This window comes from Stegostoma tigrinum, chromosome 29 (assembly GCF_030684315.1).
Source record: "Stegostoma tigrinum isolate sSteTig4 chromosome 29, sSteTig4.hap1, whole genome shotgun sequence".
Lineage (NCBI taxonomy): Eukaryota > Metazoa > Chordata > Chondrichthyes > Orectolobiformes > Stegostomatidae > Stegostoma > Stegostoma tigrinum.
In genome coordinates this window covers 14,369,358-14,396,819 of record NC_081382.1, presented here as the reverse complement: position 1 = coordinate 14,396,819, position 27,462 = coordinate 14,369,358, and the positions used below count along the sequence as shown (strand labels likewise).

At 40.3% G+C, this 27,462-nt stretch overlaps 1 protein-coding gene across 3 annotated transcripts in view; it reads right to left on the bottom strand.

The window, feature by feature from the left end:
* Positions 1 to 27,462, bottom strand: part of LOC125465340 (astrotactin-2-like) — a 1,528,414-nt gene that overhangs the window by 1,044,821 nt on the left and 456,131 nt on the right. For 2 of the 3 annotated variants that reach the window (XM_048558686.2, XM_048558687.2), the window contains exon 4: positions 10,427 to 10,579. The exons of the other annotated variant lie outside the window; for it this stretch is intronic. In XM_048558686.2, the coding sequence (XP_048414643.1) occupies positions 10,427 to 10,579 (153 nt within the window). The remainder of the gene's footprint in view (positions 1 to 10,426; positions 10,580 to 27,462) is intronic. 3 annotated transcript variants of the gene reach the window in all.

Here is a 27,462-nt window from a genome sequence, read left to right as displayed (position 1 = left end):
CCAGTGTAGGAATCATTCTTCACTGCACAAACACTTATGAGGGGAAAATCCTCTTCATATACACTGCTAACAACCTACATGCTGTCTGATAATCTTGATCGGTTGTCACACAAACATAGTCCTCAGCTCATTGCATACACTTGAGTATTAAACATCCCTAATAAAATCACTGCACAGTAAGACAAGCAGGGAGCGTTCATTTGATAAAAAAAAGTCCCCTCAGTCTCTTTGTTCTGCAATTAGTGATGTAACTGCATGAACCATGTATTTTCTGTCTGTCTGGTCCATGACTCCACCTTGTGACAAGGCACCTGTGACCTTACTCAATAATATTGTTGCAAATAGATTTATACTAAGACTATGGACAAGTAATTTTGTTTGAATAAAGGATTTTAGCATCTTAGGGTACTAAGCCTGTTCGGAAATGCTTACACTGTCAAAGACAACCAGAAATGACCACGAATGAATGATCCATGGCGTTCATAGAGTGTTCCAGTTTGGTTACTATTGTAGCTTAAGTGTGGAAAGCACAATGAAAAATATCAGAAAACATGAAACAGCTCCTTCACAACAGTATGTTAAGGGAGTTTCTGCTTATGTGCTGCAACAATGTAGAACGTTTTGCGAAGATAGTCACTGTGTGAAAAAGAGGAATCTTCTTAAATGTAAAATATTTAAACGTTAAGTAGAAGTTGAGTGGCACCTCAAGGTTAAATCCAAAGATTTGCTTCATTTAAGGGAAAGATTTTCTAACCTGTTTTGTTGCATAATCCAATAAAATAACCTCCAAATCAGCCTCTCATAGGAAGTAGTGACATCATTACAATGGCAGCAGAGTAGGGATCCTGTGCCAGGGCTCATCTGCTCCGACTACTCTTCTCTCTCTTTTCTTGTTGTTTTTCGTTATACTTAGAATTCCCAGCATGGACTCGAGTGAGCTCAGCACGGACCTCGTGGTGGTCATAATTGGGCCCTTACTTAGTTTTCCAGGGCAAATGCAATCGGAATTGGTGGCTGTTACATTGGCAGAGATGACATCAGCAAAGTAGGCCCAGTGGCGAAAGATGGCGCCTGAGGATCAGCAACTTCATTGCTGGTTGGGTCCGACGGTGGTGGCAGTGAAGCAGTGGCGGAAGGGCATTCCAGCGGCATCAACAAGGTGGGCCCAGCACAAGTGAAGCAAACCCAACGTCGGCATTTCCAGCTCAGGCAACAGCAAGAAGAATCAGCTCAACAGCAAAAGATGGCACCCAAAGAGTAGCGACTTCAACGTTTGTTCTGACTGATGTAAACAGCAGCGAATTGGCGGAGGAGGGTTGGAGGCACCATTGATGATGAGCTGGCTCAGGACTGATAGGCTCTGTTCAAGCTATATCTTTCTACTTTTTTCTTAATTCTTAAAACAATTTGAAATGGCACCAGATTGTGCTGGGAGGAAAAGCCTTTCACTGCATGTTACTGTTTTTCTCACTTGCGAAGATAAATCATTCCATCATGAATTCAAAATCTTGATACCAATGGGATAACTTTACAGCAAATCATGTTTAAAAATCTCATGTCCTAACTCGGAAATGACTTTAATTTTCAAAATATTTTGGTAAAAGGTAAAGTCACTGTAGTCTACCAGACCATAGGGCAGCTCTGTTATTCGAGAGAGAGAGATGACTGGTGGTAGTTTAACCTAAGAGTCACCACATTTCAGGTGAGGGGAGAGATGGAGAAGAGTCCCTCACTGTAACCTCAGCTGATACAGGAATTGGACTCAGAGATAATGGGAACTGCAGATGCTGGAGAATCCAAGATAATAAAGTGTGAAGCTGGATGAACACAGCAGGCCAAGCAGCATCTCAGGAGCACAAAAGCTGACGTTTCGGGCCTAGACCCTTCATCAGAGAGGGGGATGGGGGTTCTGGAATAAATAGGGAGAGGGGGGAGGTGGACCGAAGATGGAGAGAAAAGAAGATAGGTGGAGAGGACAGTATAGGTGGGGAGGTAGGGAGGGGATAGGTCAGTCCAGGGAAGATGGACAGGTCAAGGAGGTGGAATGAGGTTAGTAGGTAGGAAATGGAGGTGCGGCTTGGGGTGGGAGGAAGGGATGGGTGAGTGGAAGAACAGGTTACGGAGGCAGAGACAGGCTGGGCTGGTTTTGGGATGCGGTAGGGGAAGGGGATATTTTGAAGCTGGTTAAGTCCACATTGATACAATTGGGCTGCGGGGTTCCCAAGCGGAATATGAGTTGCTGTTCCTGCAACCTTCGGGTGGCATCATTGTGGCACTGCAGGAGGCCCATGATGGACATGTCATCTCAAGAATGGGAGGGGGAGTTGAAATGGTTTGCGACTGGGAGGTGCAGTTGTTTATTGCGAACCGAGCGGAGGTGTTCTGCAAAGCGGTCCCCGAGCCTCTGCTTGGTTTCCCCAATGTAGAGGAAGCCACACCGGGTACAATGGATACAGTATACCAATTGGCAGATGTGCAGGTGAACCTCTGCTTAATATGGAAAGTCATCTTGGGGCCTGGGATAAGGGTGAGAGAGGAGGTGTGGGGGCAAGTGTAGCACTTCCTGCGGTTGCAGGGAAAGGTGCCGGGTGTGGTGGGGTTGGAAGGCAGTGTGGAGCGAACAAGGGAATATGGAGAGAGTGGTCTCTCCGGAAAGCAGACAAGGGTGGGGATGGAAATTGGACTCATGTGTTTGGTGTCAATCTGCATCACAAACCAGTTTTCCGGCCAACTGAGCTAACAGACACCCTCAAAATCCTTACTGGTTACTTAAACAACTGAAAATTCATTTGTGAAGGTCAAAATTGGCAATATCTAAAGGAGTTACAGAGCTTCCACTCTGTGTATCCAAAATTGAATTAGTGTTAATGTCAAGTTTATTATCAGTAATAAAATGTATTTTGCAGCACCTTTAATGTAATGAAATGTCCCAAGTTATATTGCCGAAACTTCATAAAATAAAGTGGAGCACAGTTCTATAAAGAGCAAATTTGGCAGGTCACAAAAGCTTGGCCAAGCTGGTTGGTTTTAAGGTAACATAGAGAGAGATTTAGGGAGAGAAATCCAAGGCTTAAGGCCTGCAAGTGAAGGCATATCCTCCATTGGTGAAGCAATCGTAACTGTGAATGCACAAGAAGCTAAATTGGAGGAACACAGACATTCTGGATTGCTTGCAGTTTCAGATGATTTTAGCAATAGGTAGGCATGATAGAGGGATTTAAAAACTAGGATGAGTTTTTTTAGTTTAGACATTGCTTCTGTTCAGCTCAACTTCTGTAAAAAATCAATTCTTCAGTCGTGATTTTGTCGTATGGTTTAAACCGAAAATATTTTTGCTTTGAAATATATTTCTTAATCCATTTAAAATTGATAATTTGAGCTGTTTGATTTAAGCAGTTAAATTTCTTTTTTTCCAAATTGGAATATTTAGTCTGCCATTTGTGTATAACATGTTTTTAAATAATGGAAAATGGCTAAAAAGCTACAGAGAGCATTTACTTTAGAGTTCAAAAGTTGGTTTCTTAAATAACAAAAATAAATTTAAAATGATAAAAGCCACAAGCATCAAAAGAATCAGGTTAATTTTAAGACCCATCTTGAACCCATGTAAATAACAGAAAATTACTGGAGATTTACCAAAGTGATTAATCTGCCCTATATGGCATAGTCACCTTACAGTGCAATGATTTTTAAAATCACTGACTGCAATTTGTGCTAGAAGTACCTAATCTTTTGCAATTGTAGGTGAGTTACCCCAGAAAAGCAGTGAAACTGACTGGTGATTTTAAACCAAGTTATTTTCAAATGGACTTAAATGTTCAAGGGTGTAATTGCATTTATGTAAAAATGCAAATAAATATGAAATAATTATAGAAGGACGGATGTTTTGAGGGAATAATGCAATATTTATTTTATTCCATATTAAAATTAAGTTAACAGCTGGGAAAACATTTCTTGACAGTTCAGACAGATGTCAGGAACACTAGCTCGCCACTTGCCTCAGGAATCCAGGCATTTGGAAAGGTCTTACATCGTCCCAAATTTATGAAATAGACATGTTTTGATGTTGGCATTTCAATTACATTAGGTTGCTTTCACAATAATGCTGTTCAGGAATTACAATGATAATCCCTTTCTTAATCACAGTTTAACTTACCATTGCATCGAGGGATATTTTGTAATTATTCTCGCTCTGTCGTTGAAGTCATAAACTGTGAATGTTACGCACATGAATGTTAGATCCAACAGCTGATACTTAAATAGAACCGTGGCACAGTATAACTTTAAAACATGCTTCAATGCAGCATTGTCAAACAACACCAAGTTCCGTAAGGAGATTGAAGGGCAGTTGGTCACAAATGTAGGAAGCAAAGATGAAGTGCAGGGAGATTTCCCTTGGGAATTCTAAAGCCTAGGACCAAAGTAGCTGAAAGCATAGTCTTCAATGTTGACAGTCAGGAATGCACAAAAAGCCAGAAATGGAGGACTGTAGATGCTTTATGAGGTGATGGAGGTGCAGCATGTTACAGAGATAAGGAGTAGCCATGCCATGGTGGGATTTAAAAACAAGGAGCAGTGTTTTGAAATTGTGATGGTTAGCAGTGAAAAGGTCTAGATCATTTAAAATAAGGGAATTAATGCTTGGAATGAGCTGAATTTGATGGGAGATTGCAAATTGGATGCTGTCCAGGATAACATTGGAAATAAAAAAACAAAAATGACTAACAATGGCTAGTACGAGGGTTTCAATAGGAGTTGAACTGAGGTGAAGGTGCAGTCAGGAATTCCATTTGTTTGTGGAATATGATTGAAACTGGATCGTCCAGCATTTATTACCTAATTGCCTTGGCCAATGTAAGGTTAAGATTCCCCCTTAACCATTGCAGTACTTGTCGTGTAGAGAGAACACAGTGCTGTTAGCAAGGGAATTCCAATATCTTTGACCCAGTCATAGTGAAGGAACACAGACATCATTCCAAGTCTTTTTTTTTGAAGAAGGGTCCCGACCCAAAACGTCAAGCTTTCCTGCTCCCCTGATGCTGCTTGGCCCGTTGTGTTCATCCAGCTTCACACCGTGTGATGTCATCATTCCAAGTCAATTGGCTGTGGAAATATAATTGATAGGTGGTGTTCTATACATCTTGTCATTTACTATGGAATAGGAATATGGAATATGATGAAGTAGGTGTGTGCTCATTAATTTATTTTGAGGTCACAAAAGACCCAAAGGGCTAGGTGGTTCAGTTGGAGGCAAGAAAAAGAATGTGCATTTAATTGCATGTCCTAAACGTATCCTGAGTGCCAGTGTGCCATAAAGCATGATTTTCACGGGACTACATCTTGGTGGTCTCAAGAAGATAACTAATCGATCATCGATGAGATGAAGGAGAAGCACCAGGAAAGTATCCAATATTCTGGCCCAAATGAGTGTTGTTAATGTAGCTGGTTATTGTCTGTGGCATTGAAATGAATAAAAACTTGATGTTCTTCGTAGCCAAGGCATATGGAGTGTTGCGGCCCAGGACAGGGTAAGAAAAGATTGATTACAAAAATTTCAGTCATTCAGTAGTTTAATTTTAGGTCAAAACCTTGACTTTTTTTTTGCATTGAATGAAACTGCTTCAATTTTACTGCCATATTCTCATCAGGTTGGAGCAGGTAGGTTCAGCAAGCTCCCAACGGCTGTTCATCGTAGGAACATCTCAGGACAGCAGAAGGCAGGTTCTTAATGAGCCCTCGAATGACTTCAAACAAATCAATTAACAAGGCAGGTACATTCTCTTTCCTGCCAAGCCAACACTATCACCCAAGCTCAGGAAAGTGCCCAAAGTCAAGAATAGACAGAAGACATTAGCACACTGATAGGCAGTGCCATTTCCTTTGCCAAACTACCTATATATTGAGATGGAAATATTCAAGTTCAAAATTGCCAATGGTCTCTTTTAAGCCCACTGGGGGAAGAGATGAAGCAAATGGTGAGGCAGTGGTGGAGCAGAAAACAATAGATTCATGCTTCTCAAATTTAGTTGGTGGGAGTTTCTGCTCACTCAGTAGTTGGATTACACATTTTAGAGTCAGTGGAGTGGAGGTGAGTGAAATTAGCAATCAGGAGTTGATTGATGAGTTCACAAATGGATTTGTCAAGGTGTAACATGTAAGTTAGAAATAGGGGAGTGCCACATTTGAGCAGTGGGACACTCCAGCAGTAACAGCTCAAGAGGGGCAAAATAAGCCATTGTACGTGATGCTCTCATTATGACTGGAGTATCCAAAAGTATATCAATCTACATCTTGAAAAATGCCTAACAATTTAATATCTGCTGAACTCGAGGGTATGGAATTTTGCATTCTCAAGCCTATTAACCTCCTCCGAGATTATATGTTTTACAATTTAGTCCAAAACCATGATCCTTCGTTCTAGATTTCCCAGGCAGAGGAAACAATGTCCCAACAAGTTTTGAGAAGATTTGAGCTCAGGTTGAGGTTCTGGATGTGAGGTTGCTCGCTGAGCTGGAAGGTTAGTTTTCAGACGTTTTGTCACCATTCAAGGTAACATCATCAGTGAGCCTCCGACGAAGCGCTGGTTGATTGGGACAATACATCCATCCTAGGACAAGCCAAACAGAGACACGCACGAGAATTCCTAAAAGCATGGTATTCCAACCGGAGCTCCATCAACAAACACATTGATTTGGAGCCAATCTACCATCCTCTGAGAAAAAGAACAGGAAATGACATCACCAATGCAGGAAATGACATCACCAATCCGAGGAAACCTAAGCAGATAAATAGGAAGCAGGACATAACACCAGCGCTTCGTCGGAGGCTCACTGATGATGTTACCTAGAATGGTGATGAAACATCTGAAAACTAACCTTCCAGCTCAGCGAGCAATCTCACATCTAGAATGTCCCAACATTTAAGACCATTAAGAATTTTTATATTTCAACTAGATCACCTTGCTTCAAATTTATTGCAGGATAAGGCTGTATGTTCTCTTTCTGAAATATAACCTAAATTCTCTTAAAATGGTACCTCTGTATTTTCCTCAGGTTATTTATTTTGTAATTGTATTATGATCATGGAAGGTAAACATTTTAGTGTGTTGTTGACCAGAAGGGAGATTTCTAGGTTTATCATTTCTGCACATAAAGCGTGGGCAAGCAAGAGAGATCCAAACTGAAGAATGTGTGGTTCTGGTGCAACTGAAATTCTTTGATACCATCATTTAAAAATTAACTTCAAGGTCCTTTGTAATGCTCTGAAATTCCTCAAAGAGGTCTTTCAATGCTGAAGGAGGGAATGTTAGGACCAATGTATAAGCTGTGCCTTTGGTCAATGGAAGAAATCATTTTTATTTCTGCACTACCTGTACATTTGGAAATGGGTAAGGTAGATGAGCAGGGTGCTTTTTAAGGTAGTAATAATTATGCATCTCTCAACACTCTAGCAACTATGCTTAGATATATAGTTGTGAGACTATTTTATGTTTTTTTTTGAAGAATATAAACAGTGTCCATGTGGTTGGTAAATTAACAGGAGATAACAAGAACTGCAGATGCTGGAGTCAAAGTCAACACTGGAGGAATAGGCAACATCAGAGGAGCTGAAGAGTCGATGTTTCAGGCCTAGACCATTCATCAGGACTCTTTTTAATAGGGATGATCTAGCTGCATTGGCAGATACTGAAAATGGAGATGTGGCTACTGTGCCAGGTTTGTCTCAATATGTGATCAAAAAGCTTCAGGGTGGAGAAGGTCACCAGAGGGTTGCAGTGGGAGCGAAATCCACTCAGGTCTTTATGGAGGGAGGGGGACAACTTCTTCAAGGTGGGCATCCTTGGAAGAGGCTTCGGAGTGGGGTTATGAGTCACTTGGAGATAGGAAGAGCTGTAGATGCTGGATTCAGAGTCAATACAGTGTAGAGCTGGAGGATCACAGCAGGTCAGGTAGCATCAGAGGAGAGTCAACATTGTGGGTCTAGAGTCTTCATCAAACTCAATAGTCTTCAAACGGCCATTAGTAAATCAATATATGATTCCAGCCCATACTGCAAACCTTCAACATTGAATTAGACTTGCAGTAGAATTTAAAGTGCATGTCGCCATAAAATAACAATCAAAATAGAACAAAGTGAAATTCATTTCCACTTGCCTATTGATTCATATGAGTACTTCTCAAATTGATACGTTCTGAGAATTGTACAATAGGGAATAGACTCATCAGTGTTGGATGATCATTCTCACCATCAACAATGAATGTATATCCAATTTATCTTCACATTGCTTTTGAATGCTTTATTTGCAGCAATGTTTGATTTTTTTTATCCAAGACTGATGATTTAGCTGATGCATAGTTAGTTATGACCCATAGCTCAAGTCTTCTATCGCATTTATCTCACAATGTCTTCATCAGAATCTTTGGAATCATTCTAATCACAAATGAAAGCCCAGGAATAATCAAAATACAGATAACCAGACATCTATTTGAACTGAGAGATTAGTTTTGCAGAATTTGTTTTTTTGATAGTACGCTACCTTTGCATTTTGACATTATACGGGTCTATTTTCCACTTTTGCTAAGGGAAACCAATGATGGATAAAACTTACATGATTTTGTTGCTTCCACTCTAGCTGAAAAAAATTTCAGTTGAAAACGTATAAGTGGACTGCTGATTTACCATGAAAAGATCTTAGGCAAACAGGTTCTGTCAAGCTCCAAAAGACAAACTTCGTATATTTGTGCATAGCTGCACATTACATAACATGGTTGGCCATAGGTCCTCCTCCTTCAAATTAAGCATCCTTTAAAAGTGACTCTAACAGACTTTATGTACAGGGACATATTGTACAATGCCAATCATTCATCTGGATGTGCATCAGGTTAAAAAAATACTATTCTTCACCATTTACACACTTAACTCGTTCTGTTTAAAAGCTAGCCACATCTGCCTTGTATTTTCCAATATCATTCACCTTGACTCTCCCTGTTCCACACTTTCACCAGTTTGTGCGTGAAGTTAATAAAGCAAAATGACATTTCCTCTCTCACTTCTGAATTTGAGTTTCTGTCAATTACTCAGAGACTTGTGACTGTGAAAAATAACACGTTCACATTTAAATAATCTATGTTGTAAAATCAACCTACCGCCTTAAGTTTTCTTCTCTCCACTGCATGCACTTCTAACTTCCTTAAACTTATTCAGAGACATGGAGAATCTGAGGTAGTAAGGTGTAGAGCCGGATGAACACAGCAGGTCAGATAACATCAGAGGAGCAGGAAAGCTGACGTTTTGGGTCTGGACCCATTGCTGAAGAAGGATCCAGACCTGAAATGACAGCTTTCCTGGTTCCCCAATGCTGCCTGACCTGCTGTATTCTTTCCCTAAACTTATCTGTGTTTTACTGTAATATCAATAAAGTTGCCTTCCTCCATTAGTACTATGTATATAGTTCAAGATGAACCTGAACAGGTTCTGTAGCTTGGCATAAACAAAGCATATATTCTGAAGAAACCTGAAGAAATAACGTAGCTTCAATGAACTGTTCCTTCTCAGTTTCCTGTTTGTAAATGTGTAATTGCTTCACATTTGAGATCACTCCCTTGATTCACTTTCATTAGCGTTATTTGGAATGCTGAGACAGACACATATTTCTACACCTGAAAAAAAATGCTATAAATCCACATACTGCTCCATATTGAAAACAATCAAAGGGTGCGTAGAACCAAGATCAGACCAAGGCAGTCCAACATGGTAATCTTTCTGTGAAGATCAACCAGTAATGCAATTGTCCAACAACTGAAAATTTAACTGCTCTGTTACACTACGTAGTTGTGTTTTTCTTACCTGTGTGTTAAAGTTCATCGTCTCTCATATCCTTGCATGTCAAGGTGGGCATGAATAATTTAGGTATTTCTGCCCATATTCTATGCATTCCTGTCAATTAACACATTGCTCCAGGAAGTAGATTGAGCTTCAAATCTATGAGAAGTGTTAGTTTATTAGGCTCTGTTTTATAAAAATCAACGTATTTACTGCAGCAATGCACTCCCTGTTCTGAGTAAGGAGTTCAGCATAGGAGAAGCAGCGTGAAAGACTAGGCCACCACAGCACTGTTGCAAAGCCTCGAATGTTTCTCCACCACAGGTCCCACACATTTAAACTTTCTGTTTGTAACTCATGTTGTGCTGAGAGTCTGCAGCAGAGATGTGCTGAAGAAAGATGGAGTGGTGAGAAAAAGAAGAGAGAGACTCTGATTCAGGACAGTTTCCAGAATCCATAATGCTGAAATTAAAATTAGTCTGAATAGTTTGGCTGTCAGCACATGCATTCTACCACCACCAGTTCCACCACCAAACCTAGCAGCACCTCTTCCTTTCCAAAGGATATTTCAAAATATACTAAACAAGGCAGTTGTGAGTCCTACCTCTACTTTTATTCCTCCTTCCCTTCTTTCGTCCTGTGGATGTGCTGCGGGGTGCCTGCTGGAGGTGCGAGATCTCAATTGGCGTGTTTGTTCGAAAACTCTCCTTGAACTTCTGCATCAATGACTGCACTGTATCTTGAGTCACATCAGCGGCTACAATGTGTCAATTTTATTATTAAAATGTGAAAATGTTACATCTGCAAGTTCTATCAGTTGACAATCAAACTAAGTTACCATACTTTTAAGGACAAAGCTATACTTATATTTTAACAAGTTAAAAGTCTCATGACATAAAAAATAAACAAGACTGAAGTGTTTTTAAAAAAGAAACAAAAAGAACTCCAGTTTCTGAGCTGCCGGGTAGCCAATGGTAAATCAGTCAGTTAGTTTGTAGTATCTTCCAATCATTATTAGTAGATGAAAATTGCGTATGCAAGGATGTTCTAGTATGGCTTAGTGAAACTTAAAATCTGAATGAATTCAAATTTCTTTTCTAATTATTATTACTTTGGCTCTGCAGCGAACAGAGAGCCATTGATCACTGGTTATTTATGAAATGCATATCCATACAAATAAAATCTTTGAAAAGGTCTAACTTCATCTACCTTATCACCTTCCCCATCATCATTTTCTAAGTAGCAGCAGACACTCCCATTTTAGATATTATCAAATTCTGCTTGAGAGGTACTTTTCAGGCAGGAACACAAGCCAATGTTAACACTCGCGAGAGCCAAGTGCTCTGTTCAATATTTTAGGAATGAAAAGAGATGTTTGATAAGTACACTTACGATAGATTTCCTCACAGTTTTGTTTTGGCTTTACTTGAACCAGTATACATGAAGATACTCTAGTCTGAGAGGTCGGACTTTCCTGTTCACATAACAGCAGACTGAACACTTAGCACAGTGTTATGGTGTTATGTGTTATGCTTTGAAGCACCTGAACATTGTGCGTGATCCTTGTGTATTCTGACTCCTAAATCTTCCAATCTTCCTTACATACAAGACTAGTCCCAAAGAACTAGTGAATTTCAAATATTAGACGCTTGTTCGTGACAGGGTAAACTTAGCAATTACAGGCCAACCAATTTAATGGCACTGATGAGGCACATAGAGAATCAATAAGCCAGGTGAAAATCAACCATCATTTGGACAAGGATGGGAAACTGTTGGAAAGCTGCTGTTAACTATTTCAACGAAACAACAGAGCAGTTAAGGCTCTACAGTTGTTGTACACATTGAATTACAAATAAGGTATCATACTTTAGGTTTCTTCGTACAATTAAAGCATGTGATATAAAGAAGCATAGATACAGGATGTAGTAAAAAGCTGTTATCCCAAGGTTCAGCACCAGGACTGCTACTTGGTTCTTGTTAAATATTTGAAGTCGGTGAAGTGTGGAGCAGGGGAGTGACAGAATATAAATTTCATAATTTTTTGATGCCAAACTTGTAAATCTTGTCAACAACAAGGAAGCTCTTATTTTTTGAGGATCATACCAGTTTAGCTGAAAGAACAAGCTCATCGCAGATTAAATTCAACATTGAAAAATATGATGAGACTCATTCTAATCAGAAGATTCAAGAAAACAAACACCAAATAATACTATTTTCAAGGTGGTGTAAGATGATAAAGACACGGGGGTGTTTGTGCACAGATCTTTGAAAGATAGGGTTACAAAAGTCAGAGAAGTTTGGTAATCTAAAATAAAAGATTAATTTCAATCGCATTTGAGATATTGTGTTCAATCACCATTTTCAAATCTTTAGCAGGGTCTGCAGAAGAGATTTACTTTAAACAGTTCCAAGAATGAGGGATGAACAATTATGTTGATAAACTCAGGAAATAGTGTTTGGACCAAGAAAGAACAGGAGGAATTTGGTGAAGTTGTTTAAAAACATCAATATGTACTTAGTTCAAGACTCATATGTTTTAGAATATTCCTTCTGGTTTTAGAATTAATGTTTAATTTCAGATAACTGGAAACATTTGATCAAGAAACTGATTCACAACTCTGAAGTAACTGTAAATCAATTATCTTTTCAAATATCACAGTTCAAAATAAAGAATGTGTCTAACTTTGGGCTTTTTACTGGAGCCAAGTGGTCTTCAAAAAAACATGTGGATACAACTCCAAGTTGAATGTTGTTATAGGCAGTTGGCCAACAAGAGAATCCCTTGAAAGGAACAATGATTCTGGAAAAGAATATTGCAAAATTCCGTTTGTTCTATCAATTATTCATAAGGGTCGTGGAATAAAACAGTGGTGTTGGAGTTAAAACTAGTAAATAATTTATATATTTCTGTTTGGAACATCTCAAATGTGTCATGGAGATATGGCCCGTGGCAGTTAGAAGCTTCCTTTATATACCTGGTGTTTCTCTGAGAAGGAAGTGCAGTTTTGCTCTTGGGTTCAGTGCAACACACTGAATCAATGACCAAGGGAGACAATTGTTCATCAGTTATGAGCCTTGAACAGAGAAAATACGACTTTATTATTCACTGCATGGAATATGGGCGGGGGCTCAAGTTCATTTTGGAATTCATGAGATGGAAAGATGCTAGAAATTTGTTAAGCTTGAAGCTAAAAGAAGGAATCTACCGTGGTCCTCACAGTGAAAGGCATTTAGTCTTGTGACAGAAAGTTGAACAGTTTGCTTGGAAGCTGTGGGGAATGAAAAAGTCTATGCAGGCTGGAATTGAACTTAGATCTCTGGTACTGTGAGGTAGCAATGTTAACCACTGAGCTACTGTGCTGGTTCCCTACATAGAATTTTTTTGGGTTTGTGTGTGTGTTGGGGAGGGCAGGGGATGGTAGGGAGGACCAAAAGTAGAACTGATTTTGTTATGTGGTTCTTTATACAACCTCTTTTTATGCTGTACTGTTTTATGATTCAACATCTTATTCATTCCCTAAACTTAAGAATACCAGACGTCATTTAAAATTATTGGGCAAGGTTAGTCCAGATTAGATTTGGCAAACACTTTGGAGCAGGGTGTCTACTGGACTTATCATTCTCTTGAGAGTAAAGATTCTGCAGACATGGATGCCTATTCAGTAGGGTGAACCGTCAACCATTAAACAAATATATATATATTGTTTGAAAGGGTCACATGATGACATGAACTGTACCAAGTCATGCTTTCATGTTGTGAAAACGACCTGTCACCAACTGATAAAGGGTGTCAAGAGGAGAAAGTGTAATGTCTTGTTAACTTTGAATGTCAATCCATGTCTGAAAAAAAGTTAATTTTCAAGGGAATAATTTGTGTAATCAATGTTAGGAATAGGATGCAAATTTTGGAGATATGAACTATAGATGATGAATATACTTTTATTTGTTATTTACACTATGCTGCTTAGGGTCAGTCAACATAACTGCTCAAGATTGTGAAATTAATAAGTGTAAATCATGCGACTTTGGATATCTGACTTCCTGAATAGATTCTGTCGAGATTTTAGTCATGTTGCACCAGATCTTCCCAGAGAAAAGAATGAGGTAATTAACACCTCTTTAATAAAAGAAAACAAAGAAGCTTTTCTTCACTCCAACTTAATGCCATCTATATATTGAGTGTGTCATTCATTCAAAAAGCAGGTACAGTTCCTACAGAATGTGAAAATACTAACTAGCAGAGACAGGCCAAAGAGAATTGGTTAGAAAGAACTGAAGATGCTGGAGTCAGAGATAACACAGTGTGGAGTTGGAGGAACACAGCAGGCCAGGCAGCATCAGAGGAACAGGAAAGTTGATGTTTCAGGTTGGGACCCTCCTTCAGAAATCAGAAGAAGAGTCCCAACCCCGAAACATCAATTTTCCTGCTCTTCTGATACTGCCTGGCCTGATGTGTTTCTCTAGCTTCACACTGTGTTATCAAAGAGAATGGCACCTGGATTGCAAGCGGCATCAGTCTACTTAGTCTAAGGCATGACTTGCTTCCTTCCCTTCACAAGAAATAAGGCTGTCAACCCACAGTGATGGAACTAATCCCGTATGAGTCCGCAAAAATAATAAATGAATAATAGCCTGCGTGAGAAATAAACAGCAAAGTCTCTGCTGGTTTCTTCATTGCAGATCTTTTCCTTTCAACAAAAAAAGCAAGTCAGTCACAGGACTAATAAAACTTGCAATGTCTGCATTTTGTTTTAGGGTACAGTCAGCCTTGAAAGTACTTCTTTCTCACAGAGCAAAAATTCTGTGCTCTAGAGCAAGCTACAAACATGCATGTACCTCTGAAAAATTATACTCCTTTCCATAATCAGGTTAATGCAACGTTTAGTTGATGTGACCAGGAGTAGTTGGCCATGTTGGTTGGTTGTCAGCTGTGTTCAATGCATCATTAGTAAGGTTTGTCTTAATGCAAAAGGGATTGCTCACCCAGAGCCCAATACACTTTATAAAGGTCTGGTATTAATTCAAACATGGATCTGAATATAAGGGACAAACCCAGATATCATGCTCAGATTCCTCATGTTACTTTGAGAAAAATGGATATGCCATTCTGATGTATTTTAGAGCTTGCCCAGGACATCTGTTAAGTCACATTACTGAGACAGTCCAGTATGATCTTTACCCATAATCTAATGTTTGCCACAGTGGGACATTGGTTATAAGAATGAAAACAGGTCGATTTCACGCGAACTACACAAGTTGTAATGAAAACTGAAAACACAAGTTTTATAAAGTCATCCCATGTGATGATTGAAGTGATAAATAACTGAGCTGTGCAGTAGACAAAAACAAAACTGAGAAGAAAGAATCAATTTGAGACATTACAGTCAAGAACAGTCGATATGAAATTGTTATATTGCAGCAAGCTAATCTGGAATGCCATTTTAAAATACTTGATTTGTCAGAAAGCACTTTAGAACATCCTCAGGAGTATGCGGAGATCATAAGGACACATGGTAAGTGCAAGTTCTTGCCTGTATTTTGAGAGAATTACCCTGGTTCAGTGTCAGAAGGCTCTCAACTGGAAATGAATACCACACAACCATTAGTGAACATTACAACTGGAGATGGTTGGGCCTGGGTTACTATCTGAGGAATTTGTGATATCTTGGACACAGAGGTGTGGGTTAGTTGGAGGGTCAGGGTTGGTGGGAGAAGCGGAAGAGCCAGTGTCTGGAACCAAGTGTCCTGTGTTTGTGGACAACCAAAGGCTCTGGATAATCCAAGACAGAGGACGGGAAAAAGTTATGGCTATAACTGCCTCTTTTTTGGGGTGTTTTCCATGTTGGAGCTGATTCCCTGGAATTCTAAGAGCAGTAATTATTGTTTTATAAACTGTTGCATTGTTTTGGAAATTTGGGGAAAAAAGATCAAAACGATGACACTTCAAAAAGGAGGAAGACAGACAAAGGTAGTGACCATATGGGAAGTGATTCAAATGGAGAAGGAAACCTACTCTGCTGTCTGACCCAGAAGGTGCTTTTGCTGTTTGGTTTCAAGTGTCTCTGGACATTGGAGGTTGTTTTCAGAAAAATAAACAAACAGTGAAATTCACAGCTGACCTTGGAAAAACCAGTGTTCAGGAGATCACAGCAGATGAGCAGCAAAGTGGTATTTTAAAGTGTAACCTTGCCGTTTTTCATTTGTGAATATACAATAATAAGTAGAGTAGGCTCTTTTTTGGTAAAATGTTTTTATTGAGATCTATCTCTTGATTAAACTTAAAAAATGTAAGCACATAGGTAGTAGGCTAGCCTGGAGTAGTGTTTTTAGACCAGTACGAACAGGACTAACGGATTAATGCTCCAGGACATACATGCCAAAGGAAGAACCAAAAGGGGGCAGGAGAAGAGGGGGAGTGACATTTTTGATTTGGCATAACATTGCAGCTCTAGTTCGGGAGGATATACGTTCAGGGAAGTTATCTGGGTGGAACAGAGAAATAAGAAAGGGATGATCACCTTCTTGGAATTGCACTATCGCCTCCCAAATAACAGGACATTAAGAAACAAATTTGTAAGGAGGTCTCAGTTATCTAATTGGGTGGTTTGGCAGGGGATTATAATTTTCCAAACATTGACTGGGACTGCCACAGTGATAAGGACTGGAATGGAGCGAAATTTGTTCAGTGTGTACAAGTAAATTTTTTGATTCAGTGTGTGGATGTGCCTACTAGAGAAGGCACAAAAGTTGACCTGCTCTTGGGAAATAAGGCAGGGCAGGTGACTGACGTGTCTGTGGGGGAGCACTTTGGGGCAGCGATCATAGTTCTATTAGGTTTAAAATAGTGATAGAAAAGGACAGAGCAGGCCTAAAGGTTAAAGTTCTAAATGGAAGGAAGGCCAATTTTGACAATATTCGGCAAGAACTCTCAAAGAGTGATTGGGGACAGATGTTCACAGTTAAAGGGATGGCTGGAAAATGGGAAGCCCTTAAAAATGAGATAACGTGAGTCCAGAGACAGTATGTTCCTGTCAGGATGAAGGGCAAGGCTGGTAGGTAAACGGAATGCTGGATGACTACAGAAATTGAGGTTTTGGTCAAGAATAGGAAGGAAACATATGTCATACATAGACAGCAGGAATCAAGTGAATCCCTAGAAAATTATAAAAGCAGTAGGAGTATACCCAAAAGGGGGGCAAAAAGGGGACATGAGATAGTTTTGGTAAATATAGTTAAGGAAAATTGAAAGGAATTCTACAAATACATTAAAGACAGAAGGGTGACTTCTGTGAGACTAGGGCCCCTGAAAGATCAGCAAGGCCCCTACATGTGGAACTGCAGGAGATGGGCGAGATGCTGAATGAGTATTTTCCATTAGTGCTTCCTTTTGGAGAATGATATGGGAGATAGAGAACATGGGGAAATAAATAGTGATAATTTGAACATGCTCCTACTAGAACTCTGTGGGACTCTAGGGAAGTGATTGTTGGGCCCCTTGCTGACATATTTGTATTATTGACAACCACAGATGAGGTGCCGGAAGACTGGAAGTTGTCTAACGTGGTGCCACTATTTATGAAAGGTGGTACGGAAAAGCCAGCAAACTGTAGACTGGTCAGCCTGACATCGGTGGTAGGCAAGTTGTTGAGGGGATCCTGAGGAACACGACTGATATATATTTAGAAAGGCAAGGACTGATTAAGGATATTCAACATGGCTTTGTGTGTGGGAAATTGTGTCTCATGAACTTGATTGAGTTTTTTGAAGAAGAAATAAAGTGGATTGATGACAGCAGAGTGGAGGACACGACCTATGTGGACTTCAGTAAAGTGTTCGAAAGGTTCCTCATGGTAGACTGGTTAGCAAGGTTAGATCAAATGGAGTATAGGGAGAACCAGCCATTTGGATACAGATCTAGCTCAAAATGAGAAAACACAGAGTGGTGGTAGAGGGTGGTAGAGGGTGTGGCTACAAGGATTGGTGCTGGATCCACTGCATTTTGTCCTTTATACTAATGATTTTGATGTGATATATCAGAATTCAAAGGTGTTATCAACTTTTAATATAACTTAATAAATAATGTCTATTAATCCATTAGCTCGCAGTGAAAATTATAATTGCAGGTTTCCATGCACACGCCAGCCCCATTCAAACAGTGATGACATGGTGGCTCAGTGGGTAGCACTGCAGCCACACAGTGCCAGGGGCCCAAGTTCGATTCCAGCCTCAGGAAACTGTCTGTGTAGAGTTGCACATTCTCCCTGTGTCTGTGTAGGTTTCATCTGGGTGCTCCGGTTTTCTCCCACAGCCCAAAGATGTGCAGGTTAGGTGGATTGGCCATGCTAAATAGCCCATAGTGTTCAGGGGTGTGTGGGTTATAGGGGGATGGGTCTCGGTGGGCTGGTCCAAGGGGCAGTGTAGACGTGTTGGGCCGAAGGGCCTGTTTCCACACTGTTGGGAATCTAATCAAACTAATTCAGGGGCTTGCTACCTTATCAGATTATAACAATTTCAATTTGTGGATATACCCCAATTGAAAGTGCACTCATGCATGATGCACTATATCAACAAGACTGACGTTCCATTCGAAGGTACACTCATGCATAATGCGCTATATCAACAAGGCTGATGTTCCATTCGAAGGTGCACTCATGCATAATGTGCTATATCAACAAGACTGACGTTCCATTCGAAGGTGCACTTATGCATGATGCGCTATATCAACAAGACTGACGTTCCATTTGAAGGTACACTCATGCATAATGCGCTGCATCAACAAGACTGACGTTCCATTTGAAGGTGCACTCATGCATAATGCGCTATATCAACAAGACTGACGTTCCATTCGAAGGTGCACTCATGCATGATGCGCTGCATCAACAAGACTACGTTCCATTCGAAGGTGTACTCATGCATGATGCGCTATATCAACAAGACTGACGTTCCATTCGAAGGTGTACTCATGCATGATGCGCTATATCAACAAGACTGACGTTCCATTTGAAGGTACACTCATGCATAATGCGCTGCATCAACAAGACTGACGTTCCATTCGAAGGTGTACTCATGCATGATGCGCTATATCAACAAGACTGACGTTCCATTCGAAGGTGCACTCATGCATGATGCGCTATATCAACAAGACTGACGTTCCATTCGAAGGTGCACTCATGCATGATGCGCTATATCAACAAGACTGACGTTCCATTCGAAGGTGCACTCATGCATGATGCGCTATATCAACAAGACTGACGTTCCATTCAAAGGTGCAGTCAGGCATGATGGTTAACAAAACTGCACAGACACAACAGGATGGAACCTTTATGCACCCCCACACCATAAACTTTCTGAAGAAGGATCTAGGCCAGAAATGTCAGCTTTCCTGCTCCTCTGATGCTGCTTGGCCTGCTGTGTTCATCCAGCTCTACACCTTGTTATCCCAAAAACAGTGTTGTTTGATATTAAAATCCAACTGAATAGCTGCTGTTACCATGTCATTTATTGACTCCCTCCAGCTAGAGTAGCTCCAAGTATCAAAGGTGATAATTGGATAGCCCTGCAGACATTTCCTGTGTATTAAGTAACTAGGTATTTGTCCCAAGTTTTTATTCAACATATATATTAAACTTTACCCTGCTAATAAAACTAACAAATGTTATGCAGTATATGTAAGCAATCTTTAATCTACTAATAAAACTAATGACACTCTGTCCAGACCAGTGCGACCTTGAATGAATGAATGAGTGGATGAATGAATGAAATTGACAGCATTACTAGAACAGGTGTGATCTCAAAACCAAAGGAATGAATGAAAGATAGGAATTAGAACCGACAGATGGATGCAACCATGAAACTAACTAAACAAGTGAGAGTAAACCAGAGTCAATCAAAACTGTTGGGAAATCAGACTTTTATTTAAAAATCACAAGATGACTTTTTCTAACTTTAAAATTCTAACCTTGAAAATAACAACACTAGCACCAACAGAATTATGCAAGGACAAACCAGACAGCGACTCTAATATCATTAAAATAAACATTAAAACTCACTAATAACTGGTAGCATTCAGCAAATGTTTAAACCATCTCCAATTTCCTGCAAAACAGGTTTTGCACAATATCTACTGCATAACACTGCTCATCTTAGAATGTTAATGTATGCTTGAGTTCTGGATAAAATGGCTGCTTTTGAGCTATGATTTTGGGATTCTATTTCACCTTACATCGTGCTGATGTGAACGTACAATAAAGACGCTGTTTTCGCCACTCAATGATCCTGGTCATCTGGTTCTTTGAACACAATCTCACAGATGTGCACATAGGAAGCATGGTTACAAAGTTTGTAGATGACACCATAACTGGTGGTGTGGCCAAGAAGGTTATCTTAAAATACAACAGGACCTTGATCAAATGGACCAATATGCCGAGAATGGCAGATGGAGTTTAATTTAGATAAATGTCAGGTGTTGCATTTCGGAAAGGCAAATTAGGCATGACTTACACACTTAATGGCAAGGTCCTGGAGAGTGTTGCTGAACAAAGAGTCCTTGGAGTGCAGATTCAAAGCTCCTTGAAAGTGGAGGCGCAGGTGGATAGGATAGTGAAGAAAATGTTTGGTATGCTTGCATTTACTGATCAGTCAGATTGTAGAATTTAGGAAGTCATGTTGTGGCTGTGCAGGACATTGGTTAGGCCACTATTGCAATGCTGTGTGCAATTCTGGTCTCCCTGCTCTAGGAAGGATGTTGTGAAACTTGAAAGGGGATCAAAAAGATTTACAAGGATGTTGCCAGAGTTGGAGGGTTTGAGCTAAAGGGAGACGCTGGATAGACTGGGGCTATTTTCCCTGGACCATTGAACACTGACAGGTGACCTTCTGGAGATGTATAAAAGCATGAGGAACATGGTAAATAGACAAGGTTTTCTCCCTGAGGTGACGGAGTCCAAAACTAGAGGGCGTAGCGAGCTCAGGCCCTCAGGTGGCCGTTAAGTTCATTATTCAAGGTCCTTAATTGATGGAATGGTGAGAAAGTCCCCAGTGGACATTCTTGTCCAGTACTTAATTGGTGAGGTGGTGAGGTCAGGACAAATTTCTCTCCATGGTTCACTCATCCACTATTGGTCCTTTCCACCACCTCAAATTCCACCCAATCATAAAATTTCTGTAACTGGCCTTTGATTTCAAAATCATTTTGTGCATTGACAACTGTGGAAGATGTTTAATTTTAAACTAAAACACCCACTCAGCTCCTCTAAAATTGAATACCACCAAATCAAACTGTTAAATATGAAAATAATACTTTAGAAGCTATAATGCCAAGTGATAGCATGATGCAGTGTCAATCATCTTCTTGGATTGAAAAGGTACAAAGTGTTCATTAAAATTCATTTTTGGAAACTCATTATGGAGTGCTGATAGTGGGGAGAACGCTGGAGTCCGTTATAAAAGACTTAGTAGCAGAGCACTTGGAAAACAGTGACAGCATCAGAGAGATTCAGTGAGGATTTATGAAAGGGAAGCCATGCTTAACAAGGAAGGTTCTATTAGCTTATTGTTTGGATGGTTGGATTGCGATGCAGAGTGGTGCCAACAATAAGAGTTCAATTCCCATACTGGATGAGGTCACCACGAAGGTTCCATCTTCTCGACCTCGTTCTTCTTCTGTGCTGTGATGACCTTCAGGTTAACCCACAACCTGCTGTATCTTTGCCATGATAGGGGACTGCTAGGGTTGCACTAGGACTATGGTAAGCATCTTAGGGTGGCACAATGGCTCAGTGGTTAGCTCTGCTCCCTCACAGCACCAGGGACCTGGGTTTGATTCCAGCTACCAGTGACAGGTTAGGTGGATTGGCCATGCTTCAAAAACTGCCCACAGAGTCCATGGATGTGCAGGAAAAATGGGTTAGCCATGGGAAATGCAGAGTTACAGGGGTAGGGGGTTGGGTCTGATTGGGATGCTCTTCAGACGCTCAGCTTCAAAAGGCCTGCTTCTACATGAAGAATTCCCAGTAGAATCATAGAATCCCACCAAAGATTCATGAAGATTCCCTCCAAGGGCTCATGAAAGGCCAGCCAATTAAACTGGTTTACAGAGTCTTTCAGAAGGCTTCTGGTAAGGCCCAACATAAAGAATTAGAATGCATTGGATTGAGGGTTGAGGATTGAGGTTTTGCATGGATCAAGAACTGGTAGGCAGATGGAGAAAGCAAAAGAGTAGGGATAAACAGGAATTTTTCTGAGTTCAGAACTTAGGCACCAGCTATTCTGAATCCTTATTACTGATGTAGAGGAGGAAACTAAATGTAATATCTCCAAGTTTGTAGATGACAGAAAGCTGAGTGGGATGGTGAATTGTGAGGAGAATGCAGAGATGCTTCAGTGCAATTCAAACAATGGATTGAGGCAAATGCGTGGCAGATGCTGGATAATGTGGGTAAATGCAGGGTTTTCCAGTTTGGTAGCAAAAACAGGAAGGCGGATGTTCTGAATGGTGATAGGTTGAGAAAGGGTGGGTTACAACCAGACCTGCAACATGAGATAGACACCAGTTGCTGAAAGTTAGCACACAGGTGCAACAGGCAATGAAGCAGCAAATGGCAGGTTGGTCTTCATAGCGAGGGGATTCAAGTACAGCAACAGGGATATCTCGCTGCAATTGTATGGGACTTGGTGAGACCACACCTGGGGACTGTGTGTAGTTTTGGTCTCCTTATAGAGTCAGACAGTCATAGAGTCATGTAGCACAGAAACAAAACCTTTGGTCCTTCTTGTCCAGGCCAGCTAAGTTTCCCAAACTTAACTAGTCCTACTTGCTGACATTTGGTGCATATCCCCATAAACCTTCCTTATTCATGTACCTATCTAAATATCATAGAATCATGGATCACAGAATCCCTACAGTGTGGAAACAGGCCCTTTGGCCCAACAAGTACACACCGAACCTCAGAGCATCCCACCCAGATCCATCCCATATAACCCATCTAATCTACATATCCCTGAACACGAGGGGCAATTTAGCATGGCCAATGAACCTAGCCTGTACATCTTTGGACTGTGGGAGGAAACTGTAGCACCTGGAAGAAACCCATACAGACACAGGGATAATGTGCAAACTCCACATTGACAGGGGCCTGAGGGTGGAATTAAACTCAGGTCCTTGGTGCTGTGAGGCAGCAGTGCTAACCACTGAGCCACCATACCACCCCAACTTTTAAATGTTGTAACTGTATCTGCATGTATATTTCCTCTGGCTACTCGTTCCACATATGAACTACCCTCTGTGTGAAAATGTTACCCTTCCAGTCCCTTCTATATCTTTCTTCTCTTACCATTGCAACGTACATGCCCTCGTTTTGAACTCACTTACCCTAGGGAAAAGACCTTTCCTCCTCATTTTATCTATGCCCCTTATGATATTATAAACTTTTATGAGGTCACACTTCAATATCCTGCGCTCCACTGAAAAACGTCCCAGCCTATCCTTACAATTCAAACCCTCCATTCTGGCAACATCCTGGTAAGTCCTTTCTGAACCCTCTCCAATTTAATAATATCCTTCCTAAAGCAAGGAGATCAGAACACAGCACTTCAAAAGTGACATTGCCAATGTCCTGTGCAATCACATCATGATGTCCCAACTTATTCACTTGGTCTGAGAAATGAATGCAAGCATGTTCAATGCCTTCTTAACCTCCCTGGCTACCTGTGATGCAACTTTCAAAGAGCAATATACTTGAAACCCTCGATCTCTCTGTTCAACAACATTACCCAGGTCCCTACCATTAACTGTATAAGTATTGCCTTTGTCTGATTTACCAAAATGCAAAACCTCGTATTTATCCAAATTAAACTCCATCTCCTATTCCTCAGCCCTTTGGCCCAATTGATCAGGATCCCTCTGTAATCTGAGTTAAACTTCTTTGCTGTTAACTATACAACCAATTTTGGCATCATCCACAAACTTATGAACCATGCCTCCTAAATTTTCATCCAAATCATTTATATAAATGACAATCAAGTGGATACAGTACTAATCCCTTCAGAGCACCACTGGTCACAGGCCCCCAATCTGAAAAACAACCCAACACCATTACCCTATGCCTCTTGCCATCAAGTCAATTTTGCATACAATTGGTAAGCACACCCTGAATCCCATGTGATCTAACTTTACTAATTCGTCTACCATGCAGAGCCTTGTCAAAGGCTTTACTAAAGTCCACAATAGAGAACGTCTACCGCTCTGCCCTAATCAACTTTTCTGGTTAGATCCTCAAAAAAACTCAGTCAGGATTGTGAGACACAATGTCCCATGCATAAGGCCACACTGAATATCCTGAATGAGTCCTTGTCTCTCCAAAAGCATGTAAATCCTATCTCACAGAATCCCTTCCAACAGCTTACTGATCACTGAGTGGTCTTTAGATAAAACGTACCCAGCAGTCATATCAGACTCATTGGTCTATAGTCAGCAGACTTCTTCTCATAGCCTTTCTTAAACAAAGGCATATTTTTATCCCCCTTTCAATCCTCTGGCACCTCACCCAAGACCGTAGATAAAACAAATATCTCTGCTAGGTGTCCCACAATTTCTTCCCTAACTTTTCACAACTACACTTGATCAGGTCCCAGAGATTTATCTGCCGATATGTTTTTATAACCTCGATCACAACCTTTTCTGTAAGATGGACTGTTTTCAGGACATCAATATTTATTTCTCTCAGTTCCCAAGCCTATATTTCTTTCTCCACAGTAAAAACTAATGTAAAATATTTGTTTAGTATCTCTCCCATCGCCTGTGGTTCTATACAAAGATGACTGCATCGATCTTTAAGGGGCCATATTTTTTCCTTAGTTGCTCTTTTTGATCTTGATGTACTTTTACAATGTTTTTGGATTATCCCTAACCTTCTCTGCCAAGACTGTCTCATATCCCCTTTTTGCCCACCTGATTTCCTTCTTAAGAATGTTCTGCACCCCTTATGCTCTTCAAGAGATTCACTTGATCCCACTTGTCCAAAACTGATATATGAGTCCTGCTTATTCTTGAACAGAGCCTTAATATCTTTATTCATCCATTGTTCCCTACACTACCAGCCTTACCCTCCTAATAGGGATATATTGCCTCTGAACTCTTGTTATCTCACTTTTGAAATCCTCTCACTTGCCAGTCATCTATTTATCTGTTAACAGTCTAATCCAATCAACTCTTGCAAGTTCCTGTCACATACCACCAAAACTTGCCTTACTCCAATTAAGGACTTCAACTTTTATACAAGGCGTCTCCTTTTGCATAACTATTCTAAAACTAATAGAATTATGATCACTAGTCCCAAATGCTCTCCCACTAACCTTTCAATCATTTGTCCTGCCTTACTTCCTAAGAGAAGGACATTTGCTTCTTCCCTAGCAGGTATATCTACTGATAAAGAGCATTTTCTTGAGCACATTTAACACTGATCTGAGGAAGGATGTTCTAACAATAGACGGAATGCAACAAAGATTTACTAGACTGATTCCTGGGATGGGCAGAACTGCTATATGAAGAGATAATTGAATTGGTTAGGATTATATCTGCTGGAGTTTAAAAGAATGAGCAGGATCTCATTGAAATTACCAAATCCAAACTGTACTCAATGGAGTAAGTGCCAGAAGGATGTTCCTGATGACTAGGAACTCCGGAACAAGGTGGGTAACAGTCATAAGATACTGTGTAGGCCATTTAGCACTGAAACAAGAGAAATTTATTCACCCAGGAATTCTTTGCCACAGACAGCAGTTGAGGGCAAAACATTGAATGCGTCCAAGATGGGATTAGATGTAGTTTTCAGAGTTTAAGGGATCAAAGGGTATGAGGCGAAGAGGGTAGAGTTGGATGATCTGCATACGTCATTATGAATAAGAGAGGAGGCTCAAAGGTGTGAATGGCCTACTCTGGCACCTATTTTCTATCTTTCTATGCCTGTGTTGTATGTCGAAAGTCAAAAGTCGAAACAAAAGAACACAAAAGGAGTCATCCATTAATCATTTTGGCATTACTGTTTGATGCTTTCAAAGAGTTCATTTATAACCATTGATTGGCAGGACTGTCAGGGTATTATGTAATGATCTGCTTGTGACAGTGTTTGAATGCGCAGAGTGATCTAAGGAGAGAGTGGCCTCTGTTGTGTGTTTACCTTGTCTTGCTAGTACCACAGTATCTTCAGCACACATGGAGGACAGATAACATTTACCCCCCATTTCTAAGATATTCTTGTTTTTTTTGACCATCTTTATGCAACAGAACAGTTCCATTTGCAACACACCAAAAGAGTGATGCATTATGGCAACAAACAACTTTATAGTCTAGTCAAAGATTGACATCGTGTCTACACAGAACCAGGGTGAGTGAATATAGGAGCATAGGTTGGCATGGAGATTGTCAGTGGCAATAGAGGGGGGTGGGGAGTCTGGAGGCACGTTGGTTGGCATGGAGAGGGTTGGAGAGTGGATGGGAGAGGTAAGCGAATATAATGGTATGAAGTTTAGAACTTTCAATGTTTTATTGATTTAGAATAAAACATCAACACAATTCTGAAGCACTGATGCAGACCTTCCGCCAGCCTGGCTCACAGTGGCCACTACTGCATTTTGTCTGAGTCATTCGGACCAATTCTCAGAAAATCTGACCACCCCAGAAAATCTCAAAGATCCAGGAATAGTACTTCAGGTGCAATCACAGCCAGTTACTAACTTTAAAAGATATTCATCTTGTAATGTAGAGTATCACAACAGCAAATGTGGACATTGATGGGTCACTCAAACAGCAGCAATAAATAATCTTTCATTTTAGTTCTGTTGGTTGAGAGATAAATATTGACCATCATACTGAGAATTTCCTTGCTGTTCAATGAAAAGCACTACAGGTTCTTCTACATCCATTGTAAAATTACCTGCCCTCTGAGCATTGCATTTGACATCCAATGCATCTTTCACTTGTATTCAATTGTACTTATGTTTCTCTGAATGACTGAAAAACTTCAATGGCTAAATTTACTCAGTGAGCACCTTCCCATGGAACAAGAGAATGACAAATACAGAACCAATTACTCCTGCTTCACGTCAAGGGGTTCGTGCTACGGAAATCAAATCATACTATTCCCAGAGTTGACACAGAAGTTAAAGTGTGCAAAATTCCTCAATTTACCTGGTTTTCTGGACCCAGCTTGACAGAAAACGTAGAGGGGCTTCTGTACTTAACAAGAGTTACCATTTACTACATACAATTAGAGTCTAGCTACAGATAAACAATTGTGAACTGCTGACAAATAACTCCGTGAGTTAAAACTTCAATTCCCTTATTAAATTCCCTACAATAAGCATATATACAGAGTTACAAAACAAACATGTGTGTCATGGGCAGAGGGAAAGACTGAGGAGGCAGTTCAGTCCCTTTGGTTTGTCAAGTCTGGCTTCTCCTGGTACGTTCATTTGCTTGCAGGGGCACTGCTTAGTATTTAAACTCAATGGCTCGTTTGTTAAAAGCCACAATTTGCAGCAGTAGGTGAGGAGAAACAAATTGGCTTCCTTCAGGTTTAAGGTTTGTTTTTAAAATTCAAACAGAAGGATAGCTCCTTCTTTATGGAGGTTAAATGTTTTATG